The sequence below is a fragment of the Sus scrofa genome, chromosome 14 (genome assembly GCF_000003025.6).
Source record: "Sus scrofa isolate TJ Tabasco breed Duroc chromosome 14, Sscrofa11.1, whole genome shotgun sequence".
NCBI classification, from domain to species: domain Eukaryota; kingdom Metazoa; phylum Chordata; class Mammalia; order Artiodactyla; family Suidae; genus Sus; species Sus scrofa.
In genome coordinates this window covers 89,314,316-89,334,740 of record NC_010456.5, presented here as the reverse complement: position 1 = coordinate 89,334,740, position 20,425 = coordinate 89,314,316, and the positions used below count along the sequence as shown (strand labels likewise).

The 20,425-nt window shown below is 44.2% G+C and overlaps 1 protein-coding gene across 6 annotated transcripts in view; it reads left to right on the top strand.

The window, feature by feature from the left end:
* Positions 3,112-20,425, top strand: part of ARHGAP22 (Rho GTPase activating protein 22) — a 217,856-nt gene continuing 200,542 nt past the window's right edge. The window contains exons 1-2 of one of the 6 annotated variants that reach the window (XM_021073083.1): positions 3,112-3,583; positions 15,833-15,998. In XM_021073083.1, coding sequence (XP_020928742.1) covers positions 15,947-15,998 — 52 coding nt within the window. In that variant the 5' untranslated portion in view covers positions 3,112-3,583; positions 15,833-15,946. Of the gene's footprint in view, positions 3,584-3,667; positions 4,120-15,832; positions 15,999-20,425 lie in introns of those variants that run through there. The other 5 variants (XM_021073072.1, XM_021073079.1, XM_021073075.1 and 2 more) reach the window with 5 other exon arrangements.

Here is a 20,425-nt window from a genome sequence, read left to right as displayed (position 1 = left end):
CCGTGGCTGGCCCCCACACTCACACTTGCCTCTGACTCCGAGTGGGATTGGGGATGGGGCAGTGCCTTGTCCATTCCTCATCATTCCCTCCCAGAAAACACATCTGGTTATCCTGGCCATACTCTCCCGGTGACAAGGAGCCTTAGTGCCCCAGCTAGGAGGAGGGCCCTACCTGACCAGTGCTATGGGGGCAAGCATCCTCTCTCCTAAGGTCTTAGGGGCCATTCCCCAGCACCCATGCCACTCCTCTCTTACACACTCCCCAGGCCTGGGACCTGGGTGAGGATGAGACAAGTGAGGCACTCACAGCCTCCTTAAAATTTGCATCCTAGATGTCTCACCTGCCTTACCCTAGTCCCAGCCCTGAATTTCCCAGAAGTGTGTGTTTCCCATGGGTGCTATGCAGGTGACTCACCTGAGCCCCCTAAGGCCAACAGAGTCCCTCCCTGGAAAGATCTCAGACTGTAACAGTGTGCAGCTGCAGGGGGGAAAAAGATGGGGGGGGGGGGAAATGGTGTGGTGAGAGCGCCATCTTATGCCCATAGTTGCAAATTACAATCAGGATTGCTCAGTTCCTTTATTAATCAATGTTTCTTCTAAGTAATAATAGAAACCCTCTTCAGAAAGAGGGAGAAACTCTCGTCCAGCACTGGCTGCGTAGAGACCGCAGGAGAGACTGGCTGGATGAACTACGAGTGGCCCAGGGAGAGGCTATGGAGAGGTCAGAGAGCACAGTTCTTTACACAGCTAGGTTTGAGTAGGTTGACCCTGTCTCCTCTCCTCAGTCCAGATCTCCAAATTCTTTACCTTCAGAAGAAAGGGTCTGTCCACATTGGCAGAAACGATTGGGGCACCCAGAGTGTGCTCACCTGTTTAGCCTCTCTCCATTCCCTGAGCAGTGTAGATTGGGGCGATCTTCAGAATGTTTTAGAATTTCCCCTTCAGCCCGAGCCTTTCCCAAGATTTTGTGAAAAACAATGACTTTTGCTTTCCAAGGTGAGGCGGTTTGATAGGTTGCAAGACCATGGTTCAGGATTTCTGGGGAGTGTGTTCAGGATGCAAACTGGAGCCCCATTCCCAGGGATATATTCAGACTGGGGATGGGACCGGGTAATCTGCATTTCAGCATAACCACCTTAGTCCTTTGAACGTGATTACTTTGCTGCTTCTGCGTCTAACAAAGAGTTGACACCTTGATGGCAGTTGGTATGGATTGGATGATTAGCGATTCACAGCTGAAAAGACTACCTTTCTTAACTGAGTGATTCAATCAAAGAATTCGTGCCTGGTGTGTTTGGGAGGCTAACTTGGTGGAGTTAAAATTTTCTAAACCCTAGGCTGGGGCAAGCTTTAAAACAATCTTAAAACAACCAGTAATAAAAATGGCGATTTAAATCATAATGCTATCTGATTAGTCATTTTGTGGTCTCAGTGATGAAAAGCCTTTGCATATTAAAAAGTGCAAAAAGTGCAAAAAGGAAAAATTAAAAAGGAAATCTAAGCTAGAGAAAATATGATTTATATAAAGCAAGAAAACTTGTGTGAAGTGCAGATTTCTCTCCAAGTAAGATTAATGTTTTTGTTTTTGGATACTCATCTAGTATACATTTGTTAAAAAGTGTGATGTCTCTAGGGAAATAACAATGAAGACTGCTGTATTGCTTTTTAGGAACCTTTAACAGTTGACATTTTCTCAAAAAACAATGTTGCCTCTATTATTAAATATGAGTCAAGTTTATTACAGGAAAAAAAGGGAGAAACAATCCCTGAGCTCCAGTATCAATTTCAATATTTACACCCATAAAACAGTATGTAGCCTTCCTATGCTTATAACTTATAACAACTGGAAAAACAAAACAACTTTGCTACGTAAAAACAAAAAGTCCCCCTAAGAATTCTTCATTAAATGCAATTTACAATATGGTTCTGACTGAGCTTGTGACGGCTAGGGTTCAATGGCTCATTGAACAGAGGTCTCTAGAGGGTTGTTGTGTGACCACCCTGATTTCTGGGGGCTTCTAAAGCCCTCAGAACCGCTACACAGAACCCTGATTTTATGGAAGCCAGTGAGCTCACTGATGGTGCCCAATTCCTGGTGAGGGTTGTGGGTCACCACCCAGTCACCCCACCACCAAAACTCTCCCAAGAGGAAGCCCCATGTGGGCTGCTGGCTCCCCTGGAGACCCACTCTACCAGAGCCCTAAGTGCCACACATGAAAGAAATTCTCTGCCAGATTCTCTGCCACCTGCTGCCAATTGGGTTTTAAATACGGACAGCGACTCTGGCACTAAAATCACCTGAGAGTGTTTGAGTATAAAACCTTCTAAAATGGTCTTATTTTTAAATTTATCACATTAAATTAAATTGCACAATTTATTAGACTGTGCAGGAATCCCAGTTTGAGAACCAAATACTGCCCTAATTAAAGCTGCTGCTGCTGATGGAGGAAACGAGCCCTTTCTAGATCCCTGTTAAGTGCCACTGGCTGCATCGGGGTGTGAGGACCAGAGCTGAGCACTTAGCTGAGTTCTTTGCATGACTTACCTCACAACAGACCCTGGAGTCAGCAGCATTATTCTCATTTTACAGATGGGGAATGGAGTGCAGGGACACAGTGCAACTTACCCAGGGGCTCAGCTAAGAAGTGTCCATGACAGGACTCAAATTCAACTTTGCTTGACTCTAATGCCCTTATTCTTTCCACACCAGCTCCACCACCTCCCCCAGCAGGTCTGAACAGAGAGTTAGCCCTCCTCCATTCAAGCACAGAGAAGGCCTAGTTTGCTGATTGCCAACTCAATTCCCAGTAGGAGGGTCCAAGAGCAGGACGCTACACCTGGCTCTTCAGAAAGCCCTGAGTTCTGTCCTTGCAGCAGGACCTGTACCAGCAACTCCTCTCCACCCAGGTCCACCCTGCCTCACTCCCAGGAGCCTCCAGGGGCCAGTGGGAGGTTACCGCATACTTAGGGTGGGTGATCACCTGCCTCTGCCATCACCACCTTCCTGAGGCTGGCCTGACCGAGCTTCTACCCCAGCCCTGGCTCTGCCCAGATGCCGAATCAGGCTTTCCAAGGCTACCAGGCCATAGCCGGCCTCCCCTGCATTCATCAGGGAGGAACAAGAGTGGGGCCATTCTGAGTCCAGGTGAAGAGGAGACCGGCCCACCCTTGGAGAGAGGGCTCTCTGTCCACCAGAGCTCCACTGAGAGGCAGATCATGGAGGGCCATCTGCCTGCTTCCCTCCTTGGCCTTGGCTTTCGAATCAACTGGCCTTTATTTCAAATCGCAGGGATGTCGCTTGTAATCCGTCACCTTGGAAAACGCACTGAACCTTTCTGATCTCTTTCCCTATCCACAGAATGGGGGAGATTTTGGTGATGCTGGAACTTTGGGAAGTGGTTCAGCTCCTCCCTCCGCAACCTGAGGGCTCCTCCCCTGCTAATGACTTCTCCAGCCCCAACTTCCTCCCGGTACTCAAGACAGAACTGAGCAGCGCAGCACGGAGTCCAGCTTCTCAGAGGAAGACTGTGTAGGAAGCCCCAGGAATCCCGTACACCTGCGAGCAGCCCATGGCCCGGAGAAGGTGAGGCTGCAGATCAGGGTGGGGCGATTTGGGGCTTGGGGGGTCCTGAGGCAGGGAGGAATGCGTACAGAGCTGGGGCTGTGAAGGAGGCAATTGTCCAGGGGCGTGGGAGACAGTGCCGGCTTGTGCCCACCAGGGGGCGCTCTGCACCAAGTCAAACTCCAGGCCTGCCGCCGCGAGCCGCCCAGCCCCAGCCCTTTCTGGCAGAGGTCAGCCTCACTGGGGAAACATTTCTTGAGCAGAGTCTGCGGCAGCCTCTTAGCAGGCCAAGAACGGCCATCAACGCACCATCCCCGGAGGCACCGAGGAGCCAGGGAGCCTGGACCTGATTGATAATGTTCCGCCTGGGCAGCTTCCTCCTAGTCCTGCCCGCTGGTCACATGGGGGCTGGGGGCAGGGCCAGGACCGGCAGGGCCCAGGGGGTGAGAAGAGGGGGCAGGGAGCCCAAGGTGCTCCCTCCAGCCAGTGCCCTGAAGAGGGATCCCCAGGCAGGTTCTGTGCAGCGGAAATGGAGGTGTCCGGCTCCTCCGTACCAGGTGAGCAGACCCTAGGCCGGGCAACACGCAGGAGGCTTTTCTGGAAGTCTGGGCGCCCCCCCCTGTCTGCCAGGGCCCAGGTGTCCACTAGGTGATGGGGTGCTCTTTACCCAGTGCCCACACACGCTGGAAGCCAGGGGGCCCTGTGGGAGATGTATGAGGAGCCTTAAGGTGAACACATGGCTAGGCCAGTCCAGGACAACCGGGACCATCTGTCCAAGTTTGAAGAATGGGGCTGCAGAGAATGCCAGAGCAATCTGGGTTCGAATCCCCCCCCCCACCTGCACCGTGTTACACCGTGTGGCTTAGGATGACTCGCACAGTTCCACTGAAATAGTCACCTCTGGGTTAATTTGAATCAGGTTAATGTGTGTGGTCCACAGTGGGTGCCTGTTAAGTACTTGCTGTTGATATTAACAATACCTGTGGGTGCCTATTAAGTGCTTTCTAGCTGTTGATATTGATAATGCCTGTGAGTGAGGTGATGCCCAGGTACAGGGCTCTAGAAGGACCTGGTGTTCCCGCACCTACTCCCACGGTGAGCCCGTTTGCTGGGGCCGGTGCCAACTAGAACTGCTCCTGGCTGAGTCATCCCCAGCTGGCTCTCCATGGCAGGTCCAGGAGCTGTGCCCCTTCTGTGCTGAACTTAGCCAGGTTGTGGCCTGCTGTTGAACACCACTGATGAGGAAGGTGGGTGAGGGGCAGGCAAGGGCTGGGGTGGGTGATGGGAGCACAGTTCTCATACTCCTCTGCCCCTAGGTCACTCTCCCCAGCTGGAGAGCAGAGCCCACCATACCTGCCCTTCCAGCCATGTTTTCCCCAAAGCAGATGCCCATCCCCCAGGGCCTTGTCATCCCAGCTGCAGGCTGAGGTCAGCAAAACTCACTCCACCAACCAGAGCCCTCCTGGTACAATCATGCCCCTCCCCCACCCCCACAGACATATATATACCACCACCATCCCTGCATGATGCAGGTGGGCCGTGAGGGGCAAGGACCTGCACAGGGCACAGGCAGGACAGCAGCCCCGCTCACTGTCTCCCAGGGAGACCTCTGTTCTGTGATAGCAGAGCTGAGATTGGGTCCTAGACCTGCCCAGGTTCGGAAAGAAGTAAAGTCAATGCACATGTCCGAGGGGAAGAACTGACATTGTTACGTGCACACAGACACACCCTGGGCAGCAGTCTTCGTTTACCTTAACCTTAGAGCAACCTGCCTTGGGTTGATTGATCACTGTGCCCTTGCATCTGTTTTAACACCTCTGTCTTGTACCAGCCCATGTGCCTTGAGGAAGCCAGATTGCTTTAGGCAGTCAACACATCTCATTCCCAACCATCAGGGTGGTTTCAGGGGTGGATTGTTTGCCCAATCAAGGCCTTAAGGGAAGAGATATTTGGAGAAATAGGAAAAGCTGCCCAGCACTTCTGAGAGAGAAACAAGAAGATAGGTTTTTTTCCTTCCTGCTAGACCTGAAGGAGAAAGTATTAGCTCCTAAAGCTGGTGTCCAACATTCCTTTTTTCTCATCAATAACCTTATTGGTTACATGCTGAAGTTATATATAATGTTTTGAGTGTTTTAGTTGAAATATCAAAATTATTTTCACCCATTACTTTTTAAAATGTGGCTACTAAAATTTTAAAATTTTATCTGTGGCTCAAATTATACTTCCATTGGGTAGCACTGTTTTAGAGGTTTAGTAATTTTAGGTCATGTTTATAGGTCTATGCTCATTTCATTTTAGTTTTCATGTATGTTACTTATTCCTTTCCTTGTGTTTATTTGTTCCCACTTCATTTGTATCCTTTCCCCACAGAGTTACTTTGGTGCCTTTTTTAAAATTGAAGTATAGTTGATTTACAATGTTGTGTTAGTTTCAAGTGTACAACAAAGTGCTTCAGTTATACATATATATATATTCTTTTTCTTATCATCTTCCATTATAGGTTATTACAAAATATTGAGTATATTGTTCTATACAGTAGGACCTTGTTGTTTATCTGTTTTGTATATAGCAGTTTATATCTGTTAATCCAAGCTCCTAATTTATCTCTTCCCCCACCCTTTCCTCTTTGGTAACTATAAGTTTGTTTTTTATGTTTGTGAATCTGTTTCTATTTCATAAATAAATTCATTGGTGTCATATTTTAGATTCCACATATAAGTGATCTCTATGATATTTGTCTTTCTCTGACTTAACTTGGTATGATAATCTCTAGGTCCATTCATGTTGCTGCAAATGGCATGATTTCATCCTCTTTATGACTGAGGGATATTCTAGTGTGTGCGTGTGCACGTGTGTACTGCATCTTCTTTATCCTTTCATTTGTTGATGGACTTTTAGGTTGCTTCCTAAATGTTTTGGCTTATTATAAATAGTGCTGCAATGAACATTGGGGTGCATATAACTTTTCGAATTAGAGTTTTCTCCAGATGTATGCCCAGGAGGGGATTGCTGCATCATATAGTAGTTCTGGTTTTCAAAGGAGCCTCCATACTATTCTCCATAGTGGCTGCACCAGCTTACATTTCCACCAGCAGTATAGGAGGGTTCCCTTTTCTCCCCACCCTCTTGAGCATTTACCATTTGTAGACTCTTTGATGACAGCCATTTGGAACAGTGTGAGGTGATATCTCAGGGTAGTTTCTATTTGCATTTCCCTAATAATTAGTGATGTTGAACATCTTTTCATGTGCCTATTGACCATCTATATGTCTTCTTTGGAGACATGTCTATTTAAGTCTTCTGATCATTTTTTTTGATTGAGTTGTTTTTTGATATTAAGCTGTATGAGCTGTTTGTATATTTTGGAAATTAATCTTTTGTGAGTTGCATCATTTGCAAATATTTTTTCTCAGTCCGTAGGTTGTCTTTTCGTTTTGTTTATGGTTTCCTTTGCTGTACAAAAGCTTTTACATTTACTTAGGTCCTATTTGTTTATTTTTACTTTTACTTCTATTACTCTAGGTGATAAATTCCAAAAAAATATTGCTGCAATTTATGTCAGAGCGTTCTGCCTATGTTTTCCTCCAGGAGTTGTATAGTATCTGGTCTACATGTAGGTCTTTAATCCATTATGAGTTAATTTGTGTATATAGTGTTAGAGAATGTTCTAATTTTATTCTTTTACATGTAGCTGTTCAGTTTTTCCAGCACCACTTTTTGAAGAGACTATCTTCTCTCCTTTGTCAAGGATTAATTGGCCATAGATGTATGGGTTTATTTCTGGACTCTCTATTCTGTTCCATTGATCCATTTGTCAGTTTTTGTGCCAGTACCACACTGTTTTGATTACTGTAGCTTTGTAGTATTGTCTGAAGTCTGGGAGGATTATGTCTCCAGCTTTGTTCTTTTTCCTCAAGATTGTTTTGGCAATTCTGGGTCTCTTGTGGTTCCATATTAATTTTAGAATTATTTGTTCTAGTTCTGTGAAAAAAAATGTCAGGGGTAATTTGTTAGGGATCACATTAAATCTGTAGATTGCTTTGGGTGGTATGGCCATTTTAACAATATTAATTCTTCTAATCCAAGAGAATGAAATATATATTCCTTTGAATGTTCTTTAATTCCCTTGATTAATGTTTTATAGTTCTTTCACCTCCTTGGTCAAGTTTATTCCTAAATGTTTTTTATGTGATTTTAAAAGGGATTTTTTTTTACTTTCTTTTTCTGTTATTTCATTGTTACTATAAAGAAATGCAACAGATTTCTGTATGTTAATCTTGTATCCTGCTACCTTGCTAAATTTATCAGTTCTAGTAGTTTTGTGTGGAGTCTTCGGGGTTTTCTATAAATAGTATCATGTCATCTGCATGTAATGACAATTTTACCTCTTTACTTCCAATTTGGATATCTTTATTTCTTTTTCTTTTCTGATTGCTGGGGCTAGGACTTCCAATACTAGGTTGAATAGAAGTGGTGAGAGTGGGCATCCTTGATTTGTTCCAGATTTTAGCAGGAAGGCTTTCAGCTTTTCACTGTTATTTTGGCTGTGGGTTTGTCATAAATAGCTTTTATTATATTGAGATATGTTCCCTCTACACCACTTTGGTAAGAGTTTTTATCATAAATGGATGTTGAATTTTATTAAATGCTTTTTCTGCATCTATTGAGATGATCATATAGTTTTGTCTTTTCTTTTGTTGGTGTGATGTAACACATTGATTGATGTGTGTATGTTGGACCAGCCTTATGACATAGAGATGAATCCAACTTGTTCATGATATATGTTCCTTTTCATATGTTGTTAGATTTGGTTTGCTAACATTTGTTGAGGATTTTTGTATCTATGTTAATCAAAGTTATTGGCCTGTAGTTTTCTTTTTTGGTAGTGTCTTTGTCTAGTTTTGGTATTGGGGAGATGGTGGCTTCATAGAATGACATTGGGAGTGTTCTCTCCTCTTCAGTTTTTGGAAGAGTTTGAGAAGGATAAGTAAAAGTTCTTTGTGAGTTTGTAGAGTTCCCCAGTGAAATGATTGTGTTCTGGGTCTTTCTTTGCAGGGAGGTTTTTTTTTGGGGGGGGGGGTTTAATTACAGATTCTATTTTACTTCTGGTAATTGGTCTGCTTAAATCATCTATTTCTTCTTAATTAAGTTTTGGTGGCTGTAAGTTTCTAGAAAGTTGTCCATTTCTTCTGATTTGTCCTATAATTATTCATAGTATTCTCTCTCTCTCTCTCTTTTTTTTTTTTTAATTTCTGTGGTATCAGTTTTTGTTTCTCCTCTTTAGCTTCTTATTTTGTTTATTTGGGTCCTCTCACTTCTCTTCTTGGTGAGCCTGACCAGCAGTTCGTCAATTTTGTTTGTCCTATCAAAAAAAACCAGCTCTTGGACATTCTTGTTATGGCACAGTGGAAACAAATCTGACTAGTATCCATGAGGATGTGGGTTTAATCCCTGGCCTTGCTCAGTGAGTTGGGGAATCCAGCATTGCCATGAGCTGCAGTGTAGGTTGCAGACATGGTTTGGATCCCACGTTGCTGTGGCTGTGGCCTAGGCTAGCAGCTATAGCTCTGATTTGACCCCTAGCCTAGGAACTTCCATATGCTTAGGGTATGGCCCAAGAATTAAAAAAAAAACAAAAACTAAAACAGCTCTCAGGTTTACTGATTTTTTTTCCTATTTTTAAATAGAAAAAAAAATCTCTGATCTCTATTATTTCCTTCCTTATGCTGACTTTATATTTTCTTCTATTTTTTTCTAATTCTTTTAGTTGGTAGGTTATATTTTTATTTGAGATTTTTCTTATTTTTTGAGGAAGGCCTGTATCACGTGAACTTCCCTCTTAGGTCCACTTTTGCTGCATGCCATAGATTTTGTACGGTTGTGTTTTCATTGCCATTTGTCTGGAGGTATTTTTAAAATTTCCTCTTTGATTTCATCATTGACCCATTGGTTTTTTGTTTTGTTTTGTTTTTTTTGTCTTTTTGTTGTTGTTGTTGTTGTTGTTGCTATGACCCATTGGTTTTTTAGTAGCATGTTGTTTAGGCTCCATTTAATCATATTCTCTCATTTCTCTTTCTGTAGTTGATTTCCCATTTCATGCTGTCATGGTCAGAAAAAATGCTTGAAGTATTTTCTGTTCTCTTTAATTTGTTGAGGCTTGTTGTGTGTCCTAGTATGTAGGCTATCTAGGGCATGTTCCATGTGGACTTGAAAAGAATGTGTATTCTGGGAGGAGCAGTTTGGGTGTAATGTCCTAAAAATATCAATTAGGTCTAACTGTTCTGTTAGGATCTCTGTTGCCTTATTGATTTTCTGTCTGGAAGATTTGTCAATTGATATCAATAAGCTGTTAAAGTATCCTGCTATTATTGTATTCCCATTTATTTCTCCCTTTATTTCTGTTAATATTTGTTTTGTGTTTAGGTGCTCTTATATTGGGTGCATATATGCTAACAAATGTAGTATCATCATCTTGTATTGATCCTTTTATCATTAGTGTCCTTTTTATCTTTCTTTATGGCTTTGTATTAAATTCTGTTTGTCTCATATGGGCATTGCTACTCCCACTTTCTTTTCATTATTATTTCTATGAAATATCTTTTTCTGTCTCCTTACTTTCGATCTATTTGTGTCCTTTGCCCTAAAGTGGATCTCTAGCGGGAAGCATATTGTGGATTCTTTTATTATCCAATCTGCTGCTCTTTGTCTTTTGGTCAGATCATTTAGCCCATTGACATTTAAGGCAAATATTAATAGGTATGTATTTATTGCAATTTTAAATCATGTTTTCTAGTTGATTTTGTCTTTATTTATTTATTTATTTATTTATTTTTAGGGCTGCATCTGTGGCATATGGAGGGTCCCAGGCTAGGGGTCTATTTGGAGCTGTAGCCACTGGCCTACACCACAACCACAGCAACGTGGAATCTGAGCCACATCTGAGATCTACACCACAGCTCACAGCAGTGAGGATCCTTAACCCACTGAGTGAGGCCAGGGATCAAACCCTCAACCTAATGGTTACTAGTCACTTTTGTTAACCACTGAGCCACGACAGGAACTCCATTTTGTATTTCTTTTTTTTTTTTGTCTTTTGTCTTTTTTTTTTTGTTGTTGTTGTTGTTATTGTTGCTATTTCTTGGGCCGCTTCCGCGGCATATGGAGGTTCCCAGGCTAGGGGTTGAATCGGAGCTGTAGCCACCAGCCTACGCCAGAGCCACAGCAACGCGGGATCCGAGCCGCGTCTGCAACCTACACCACAGCTCACGGCAACGCCGGATCTTTAACCCACTGAGCAAGGGCAGGGACCGAACCCGCAACCTCATGGTTCCTAGTCGGATTCGTTAACTACTGCGCCACGACGGGAACTCCCATTTTGTATTTCTTATTTGTTCCTTTTCCTCTTCTTCTTCTTCTTTTTTTTTTTTTTTTTTTTTTTTGCTTTTCAGGGGTCAAATCAGAGCTACAACTGCCAGCCACAGCTACAGCAACATGGGATCTGAGCTACATCCATGACTTATGCCACAGCTCACAGGACTGCTAGATCCCTGACGCACTGAGCAAGGCCAGGAATTGAACCCACATCCTCATGAATACTAGTCAGATTCATTTCTGCCACAACACAGTGGGAACTCCTGTTCCTTTTTCTTGTTTTCTTTCTTTCTTTTTTTTTTTTTTTTCTTTTCTTTTTAGGGCCAGACCCACAGCATATGGAGGTTCCCAAGCTAGGGGTTAAATCAGAGCTGTAGCCACTGGCCTACACCATAACTACAGCAATGCCAGATCTGAGCCACATCTGCGACCTACACCACAGCTCACAGCAACACCGGATCCTTAACCCACTGAGCAAGGCTAGGGATGGAACCTGTGTCCTCATGTATCCTAGTCAGATTCGTTTCCACTGTGCCACAATGGGAACTCTCTTCTTTTCTTTTCTTAAACTTTATTGGAGTATAGTGTTGCTGTATTATTTTCTTTTTGCTTGTCTGAGAAGTTCTTTATCTCTCCTTCTATTCTAAATCATCATTTTGCTGGGTAGAGTACCCTAGATTGCAGATTTTTTTCCTTCCAGGACTTTGAATATATCTTGCCACTCCCTTCTGACCTGCATCATTTCTGTAGGGAAATCAGCTGATAGCCTTATGGGGGTTCCCTTGTAATTAACTCTTTGTTTTTCTCTTGCTTATTTTAGAATACTCACTTTAACTTTTGCCATTTTAATTATACTATATCTTGGAATAGGTCTGTCTGGGTTTATCTTCTTTTGGGCCTCCTGTGCTTTTTGTACCTGAATATGTTTCCTTCTTTAAGTTTGGGGTGTTTCCAGCTATAATTTCTTCAAGTATGTTTTTGATTCCCTCTTCTCTTTGTTCTCCTCCTGGGATCCCTATTCTGCATAGATTGGCATACATTATATTATCCCATTGAGTTTGTGTATTGCTTTTGTTTTTTTGTCTTTCTGTCTGTTCTGATTGGATGATTTCCATTATGCTATCTTTCAGATCACTAATTCATTTTGCATTATTAATTTTGCTATATTATTACCTTTAACTCAGTTTTCTTCTTGGCAATAGAGTTTTTTAATTTTGATTGGCTCATCTTTATAGTTTCTAGTTCCTCATAACAGTGATCTCTGTTTCTATCAATAACCTTTCTTGGTCCCTTCAGTATTTTTATTACCTCCATTTTGCTCCTTCCATTTTGAACTCAGGGTCTAGTAAACTAGAGAGATCTGTTTTCATTGTTCTTTCAGGATAATTCTCTTGTTCTTTTAATTAGGAATGGTTCTTCTGCTTCTTCATTTTATTTATATTTCTCTGACTCTGAATTTAGGAGAAACAGTTATCTACTGTGGTCTTGAAGAGCTGTTTTTACATGGGAACATTCCTATTAGCCTACATTATTCTGATATTTTTGGTGCAAGGGCTGTTTTTGGTGCAGATGCCTCCCACATCTTTCCTCAGTGTGTGCTGGCTGTTATCCCTGTGACAGGGGATGTGATTACTGTTATGGTGACCAGAGCCTGAACTGGATGTTGGATGGGTCCTCCTCTGTACTCTATGACTGTCAGAGCAAGGTCTGCTCCCCAGTTGTTGCAGTAGAAGCCCCCAGATGCAGTTCTAAGCTACAATGTGAGGTAGGTGGGACTGCAGCACTCCCACTGGAAGAGTATTCCTTTGCAGGAGCTGTTGACAAGGACATATGTTCTGTGATGTCACCTGTCATCTGTTGTGTGTGCTCACAAAGTACACTGCCCTTTGTGCTGCTTCAGCCATGGGAATGCAGTCAGCGTGGATGTCCTTTGGGCACTGTTCACAAAGCCCTTGGTGCAGATCTGCCAGCACCTGTCAGAGTTGTGCACCTGGACCCTTCAAGGGAGTGCTGGGAATTGGCCTAGACCCCAGCCCTACCTCCATGTGTGCACACCCACAAAACCCGTTGCTGCTGCTACTGAAGCTGCCCCAGCCATGGGAGTGTCAGTAATCTATTTAGGTGTCCCACAGGTGCTGCGCTCACATAAATCCACCTAAATCTCATGGACACAGGGAATTGGCTCAGATTTTTAGCCCCATCTCTGCATGTGGGGAACCCACAAGCACTTATGCATCCCCAGAGTTCCTGGCAATAGAGCTGCACCCACTGTGAGTGTGCTGAGAATGAGACTACTATGGTGAGGCCATGCCTCCCTCTTCATGCAGGTTGACAGTGGGTCTCCTATGGGGGACTCTGGCTCTGTGCCATGCATACCCCCAGTTGCAGCCAGGACCACACTCTAGATTCTTCAGGATGTCACAGCCAAACTGAGTCCTCTCCCAGTCTTCAATCTGTCCACTCAAGCCCAAATTTCAGCACCCAGCCGCCATATACACCAGCAGGTGCATATCTCAGACTAGAAAGTGCAGCATGGAGGCCAGGACCATCTGTGCTGGCCTCTCTTTTCTGCCTGCTTGCAAGCTGACTGCTATACTCTTCTCTGGGCCTCTGAAACTCCCTATATGTCATGGCTGATCTCCCAGCCAGTGCAGGGAGTTTCCAGGGTAAGGGAATCTTTCCGCTCCCCTACCTTCCAGGGAGTCCCAATTCCTTTTTTTAATTTTGTTGTACCCAGTTATGTGGTGGTATTTCTTACATATTTAAGTGCATAAGATCTTCTGCCAATGTTCAGTAGGTATTTGGTGAGATTGTTCCACATGTAGATGCATTTTTGATGTATTTGATGGAGGAGGTGATCTCTTTCCTTCTATTCTGCTACCTTGATTTCTGCCACCAGTATTTTTTTAATAATAAGGCAATCTTCATGAAGATTAAGCAGTCAGCTCAGGAAGCAAATAAGAGAACTGGGACTGGGGGGGGAACCTGACTTGGTTGACACTGTCAAGTTGCTGAATCTAGCCATACCTGAAGTCCATATCATGGGGACTTACCCACTAAAGAAACCAAAATATCCCCACTTATCTAAAAGATAAGCTGATTTTAATTGTCTTTTTTTTTGTATCTATCAACTGAAAGATTCTTACCTGAGTATCCTGTTTTGATTAAAGCTAAAATGGATACTCAAGAAGTATAAAGTTGCCAGATAATATACAGGACATGCAGTTACATCTGAATTTCAGATCAGTTATCAACAATGAATATCAACAATGAATACCTTTATAGTAGATGTTATGTCCCATGAAATATTTATAACATACTTAGATTAAAAATATAACTGGGCATTCCATATTTTTATCAGCTGCACATCCAAATTCATACTACTAGAAAAAGAAAAGATCTGGACCTGGACACAGACCAAGAGGTTTTTAATTCTAAACTTCTTGCTACACCAAGTCATGGAATGGTCTTCTTCCTTTCACTCCCCATCCCCCTCCCTCGCCCTCCCGTCCTCCATGTGCTTAGAGGACACAAATGTCATTCTGTTCTAAGGGTCTCTAGGGTCTGTCCCAATTCCAGGGTTCTCAGGCTTGATACTTCTCCAGTTCCTTGGCTCTGCTCCTTCACTGCCTCTGTACTTCCATGTCCATCTCTCTTCTTACTCTACTCCTTACCCTAGCTTGCTTTTGCAAGCGAAACCACTATTCACTTGGGCCCAAAGGCATGCTGGCATCTCTGGTTGAGGCTGTGTTATTCTCTTCAAGCAGGTTCCCTCTCACCCACCAGCTTCTGCTCCCAGCTGCCCCAGGTCACTCCTCAGAGCACAGCTTGACCCCTCTGCTATACTATCCCTCCACTCCCCTCGGAACCTCTGCTATACTGTCCCTCCACTCCCCTCGGAACCTCGGCAGCAGGAGCTATGCCAGATCACCAAGGCATGGAACAAGGTGACACTGCCCAGGGTAACCTGCTGGGCGCTGTCCAGCAGCCCAAAGTCCCAGGGTAGAAGGGATGCACCTACAATGAGTGCTAGCCATGCTTGTTTTATCTGTACAACAGGGATTGGAGCTAGAATCACAAGCATGATGCAAATTCAACACATTAGAGTCAGGGGAGCAAAGGCGACAAGAAAAGTAGTAGAAGAACATCTGGTGGATGTGCCCCCCCACCACCCAGGAGTTGCTTCTGGGCCTTTGTAAATTAAACAGGATAACACCGCCCCTTTTGGAGCTGCCTTTCCCTTAGATTGCCAAGTGCCCCATGTCAGTGATGTTGATGGCTGCGTAAATGTCACTTGTCTGTTTCCTAATTGAGATTTTTCTTTTTCATTATCTACAACTATAAACTATTGCGATAATGATGCTAAGTTTCCGGGAATTAGAATGAGGAGCCATGCTGTTAGCAGCAGTGTACCAGGGTGAGGGTCTGCCATGGGTGCCACTTGGGCTTTATTTCTCCAGCTGTGGGTGGGACCATGTCCCCTGTCTCCCCACTAACAGGACTGCCATGCACACCAGGGGAAGGTTCTGGAACTTACAACTCCAAATTTGTGGTGATTGTTTATGGCTGTTTTCAAGGCTCTCTGGAAACTACGGCTCCTTTTAAATCCCAGCCAGCTAATTGAAAAGATCGAACATGGCATCCGTGTGTGGAGGGCCCCGGCATTTCAAACTCACCGTCTCATTGACCCTCTGTCCACTCTGAGGGGCAGTTCATTATTGTTCCCATTTTACAGACTTGAGGAACTGATACCCAGAGGTCTGTGACTTACCCAAGGCCATCGTAAGATCCTTCACACTCTTGCATTGAAGGGACTAATTCCCCACAGAGAGGCTTTCTTGTTTGAAATCCAAGAAAACACCAGATAAAGGGCATTCTAAATATATTTCCTTTCTATAGATGCTGATCTCCTGTTACTGGAAAACAGGAATTAGCCTGTCTGCTTGAGGATGTGGTTGGTTCTTTATAAAAAGGATATACACGAAATTTGCACCATAGACTGTGAGCTTCATTATGTTGCCGACAGCTTCCAGCAAAAGAAGAACTTTCGCAGCCAGGTATTTCGGTAAGAATTTTATCTTATTCTAGGTGGAGTGTGATTATGATTATTTTCGCTCTTGGCTTCTTGTTTGAGGGATGGGGTCCTCTGAGGCCACCCAAAGGTGCTGTTGTAGTCTTGTGAGCTGAGAACACTGGGGGCGTCTGTGGTCAGGGCCTGGGCCCTGGCTGATGGCATAGCCCTCACCCCTGAACTCGGGAGCTGTTTTGTGTCTGGCTGAAAAACAGAGCCCTCATCATGACCACGAGTGTCAGGGGCCCTGACTCCAGCGGCTCAGGGCCCTGATGATATTTTGAGTCTGTGAGGACGACTGTGCCCACAGACCACGAGGGCAAGGTCAGGTCCATCACGGGGAAGGCTGTGCTTCCTGAAGCTGCTCTGGATCTTACTTGGAAACAATCCAATCAAACAGTTAATGGTTAATTCAGAAACAATGAGGGTGAGCCGTTAGCTCAGGAGGTAACCTGGACACAGTGGGACTGCCTGCTGGGGGGTCACACAGGTGCTGGCTGACCAGGTGAGTCGTACAGGTGCTGATTGAGTGGTTGTGCAGTGACGTCTCATGTTCTCTGGATCTGGGTGCCTTCAGGTGATGATTGAAATCCCAGATACTAGGGGGAGGAACAGTCAGTGGTCCTTGACCTGGCTCTATGTTAGAATCAGGCAGGAGCTTTGAAAAATCCCCAGGCATTTTTAAATACTGGAGATTCAGGTTTAATTGGTCTAGGAGGTTCTGGACATGAGCATATTTTTTCAGTTCCAAGGGGAACCTAGTGCGCAGGCCCAGGAGCTACCAGAAAAAACCAGGGACCAGACCGAACAGCAGCCTTTGCTGTGGTTTTGCGAGTATCTGCAGGGATGCAGGGTCAAGCTCTGTGCTCACAAAGCCACGTCACCAGGGTCCAAATCTCAGCTAGACATGAGCTGCGGGAGGCTTCTCCCATGTTCTGCCTCTCTGGAGCTCCCTTTCCACAGTTGGGGACGGGAAGCAGCTGAGATCTGCCTCTACCTCTGTTCAGTCCTAATGCAATGGAGGGTCGATAAAATCTCCAGATAGTTTTCTCTCAGCTGGGTTTATACCATTGGCTGAGTTGAAAGAAAGAGTAACTTCTCTGGAAGATTCTGGCTACCAGATTCTCATGGTACAAATGTCCCCCGGCTTCAGAGTATAAATGCTAATTCTTTGAGAAAAGGACAAAGGAGATATTGCAAGAGATACCTGAATGCAAAGAATGTGATTGACTTTATTTTTGTTGCAGTGCAATTCACATAAAATTAACCATGTTAGAGTGGACAATTAGTTCAGTGGCAATTCACAATGTCCCATGATCACCACTTCTCTAGTCCCAAAACAGTTTCATCACCCCTCCCCAAAAAAACCTCCATCCCCATGAAGCAGTTACTCTGCCCCTCCCCCAGCTCTGCAGCCAGTAATCTGCCTTCTCTCTCTATGGACTTACCTCTTCTGGATACTTCATGTAAATGGAATCATACAATTGTGTCCTTTCATGTCTGGCTTCTCTGACTTAGAATAATGTTTTTGAGGTTTCATCCACCTTGTAGCATGCATTGGTACTTTATTCCTTTAGATTGAATTAATTTTTAAATTACTATCTGACCACAGATAGCTTGGCTGCTTTGTGAAAAAGGAGCAGCCATGCTGTTCTGTGGAAGGCTTCAGAAAGGACAGGAGTGTCAGCCAGCACAGAGGAAATCTTATCTCCCCATCCTTGCTCTCTAGGTTGGCCCTCTGTCTCCTCTCCCTCTCCCTGTTTCTGTCTCTGTCTGTCTCTCTTTCTATGACTTTCTCTCCCCCTCTCTTTCTCTCTCTCCCTTTCTCTCTCCCCAAACATTTTGGAGGAGATAGTGAGGAACTTGAGCTTGCTTTAACTGAAATTCTGGGGGAATTGGGGCAAATGGAAAATTCTTTGAGGTTAAATTGAGCTGCTATAGTTTACTTGTTCACTTCACCCATAATTTTGCCAAGTTGAGGACCTGCCATGTAGCAGGAAGCCAGAGGCCAGCCTCTATCAGTCTTGGTCTCTCACTCGAGGAGTCCTGTGCTAAAACTCTTACCCAGCCACAGGAACCACCCTTGGCTCCACCACTTGTGAGTTTTTCCTGTGTCACGATCTTGCCTAGTCAGACCAGTTTGCTCCCAGCTTCTCAGCTTCCCAGATTTCAGCCCACTGGACTGCCTCGTTCTCTCCCAAGGACTAGTGGTTTCTCCCTATTAGTTGACCTTCCTGGGTACTCCTAAACATGAATAGCCACTGGACATCTGAATCATCTGAATCATAGTGGGAAGAAAGAGGGTAGCTTCTGCCCAAACCTGGCCAGAGTCCAAGTGGAGAAGGCAGCTCTGAATCTGGCTGTTCCTACAGGTGCTCAGTCCCCTGGCCCACAAAGTCCTTTAGGACCAAGGCCAGGGAGCAGCTTGGAATGGGCATCCTCCATCACACCCCTTCCCTAGCCACTCTGTGGCTTTACTTACTTGTCCTTTCTCCAGAGCATGCCCTCTCCCCTCCCTGCCGTGATGCAGAGATGTGGGGAGACCATGAGAACCCAGGTGGGGAGGCAAGAGGCAATTTAAACCTAAATCACATTAGATCTGTCATTCACTCAACACACCCCAGTGGATTACCACATCACACTTCCACCTGGCCCAGCATCACCCAGCACATCATCTCCTACATGCCCCACTTGTGTGGCACCAGCAACACCAGCCTCCTTGCTGGTTCCTCGGATATACCCGGTCTTTGCATCTGCTCTCCCCTCTCTCCTGAGCACCTTTCCCCTCAGACATCCACATGGCTCACAAACTCACCTTTTTCAGACTTTTGCCGAAATATCACCTTCTGTTGAGGCTTCCACTGATCATCCGTCTGTGTAACAATGGAATAGGTTATATATATATATAACTGGGTCACAGGTCACCTGCCCATCCTAGTGACTCAGATCCAGGCTAATGGAACAACCATCATGCCTAGTGGCACTGGTGGCTGGGCCAGGTGGCAGAGGGAGAGATTGAGCTCTAGAAGGGCCTCAAGTCAGCAATGAAATCCTCAGGCTTAAGTCACACATGTCACGCTCCACTCACAACTCCTTCCTTGCCACAACTACCCACAAAGGATCCAGGAAGTACAGTCCACCTGTGTGGGTAGAAGGGAAGATTGGAAGTGTTTGGTAAACCACACCTATGACTGCACAAATTACAGCCACACCCTGACATTCCTGTCCTCCTTCTCTGCTTTATTTTTCTTCATGGCATCTGTCATTATCTCATCTATTTCTGTATTTTAATAGTTTATAGAAATGTAAGTTACACAGGATAAAATTCATCCATTCTAAGTGCATGATTGAATAACTTGAGGTAAATTTTTATATAATCCAATATGGGGACATTTTTATTACCTGCAAAAATTCCCTCCTAACCATTTGCAGTTAATCCCACTCCTACTCCCCAACCTGAGAAACCATTGATCTGCTTTCTGTCTCTATAAATTTGCCTTTTCTAGCCATTTTGTGTAAGTGGAATCATATACTGTGTGGTCTTTTCCATCAGGCTTTTTTCATTTAGTATAAGATTTCCAAGTTTGATTCATGTTCTTTTTTTTTTTTGATAGGCAAGAAATAGATTTATTAAGATGGAATGCTTGTGAGAGATGCAAGCGGGCAGGCAGGGAGGCTCTGCCTCAGTCATGTTCTTGTGTGTATCAATAATTGTTCCTTTTTATCTGAATAATACTCCATTCTGTAGATGTGCATTTTGTTTATCCACTCACCAGTTGATTTATTATTTTAGGGCATATCCTGAGGAATGTTCCATATGTACATGAAAATAATGTATCTTCTGCTGTCATTGTGAGAGGTGCCTTATGCTTATAAATTAGGTCAAATTGGTTAATAGTATTGTCCAGGCTTCTGTGTGGTTGCTGATATTCTGTCTAGTTGTTCTGTCATTTATTGAGATTAGGGTATGGAAATCTCCAACTCTTATTCAATTGTCTATTATCAGTTTTTGCTTCATATATTTTGAGGTTCTCTTGTTAAGTCTCCATACGTTTATAATTATTATAGCTTCCTGAGGTATTCAACCTTTTATCATTGTAAAAGGCTACTCCTTGTTGTAATGTTTATTTTCTTAAAATCTGTTTTAGCTTATATTAAAATAATCCATTCCAGCTGTTTGCATGGCATATCTTTTTCCTTTCAACCAGTTTGTGTCACTGCATTTACAGTGTTTTTCTTATAGATAGCATATAATTAGATCTTGCTTTTTCATGAAGACAGTCCTTGCCTTTTGAATGGGGATAATTAGACCACTTGCATTTAATGTAACTTTTTTTTTTTTGCCTTTTTTTTTAAGAGCTGCATCTGCGACGTGTGGAGGTTCCCAGGCTAGGGGTCTAATCAGAGCTATAGCTGCCGGC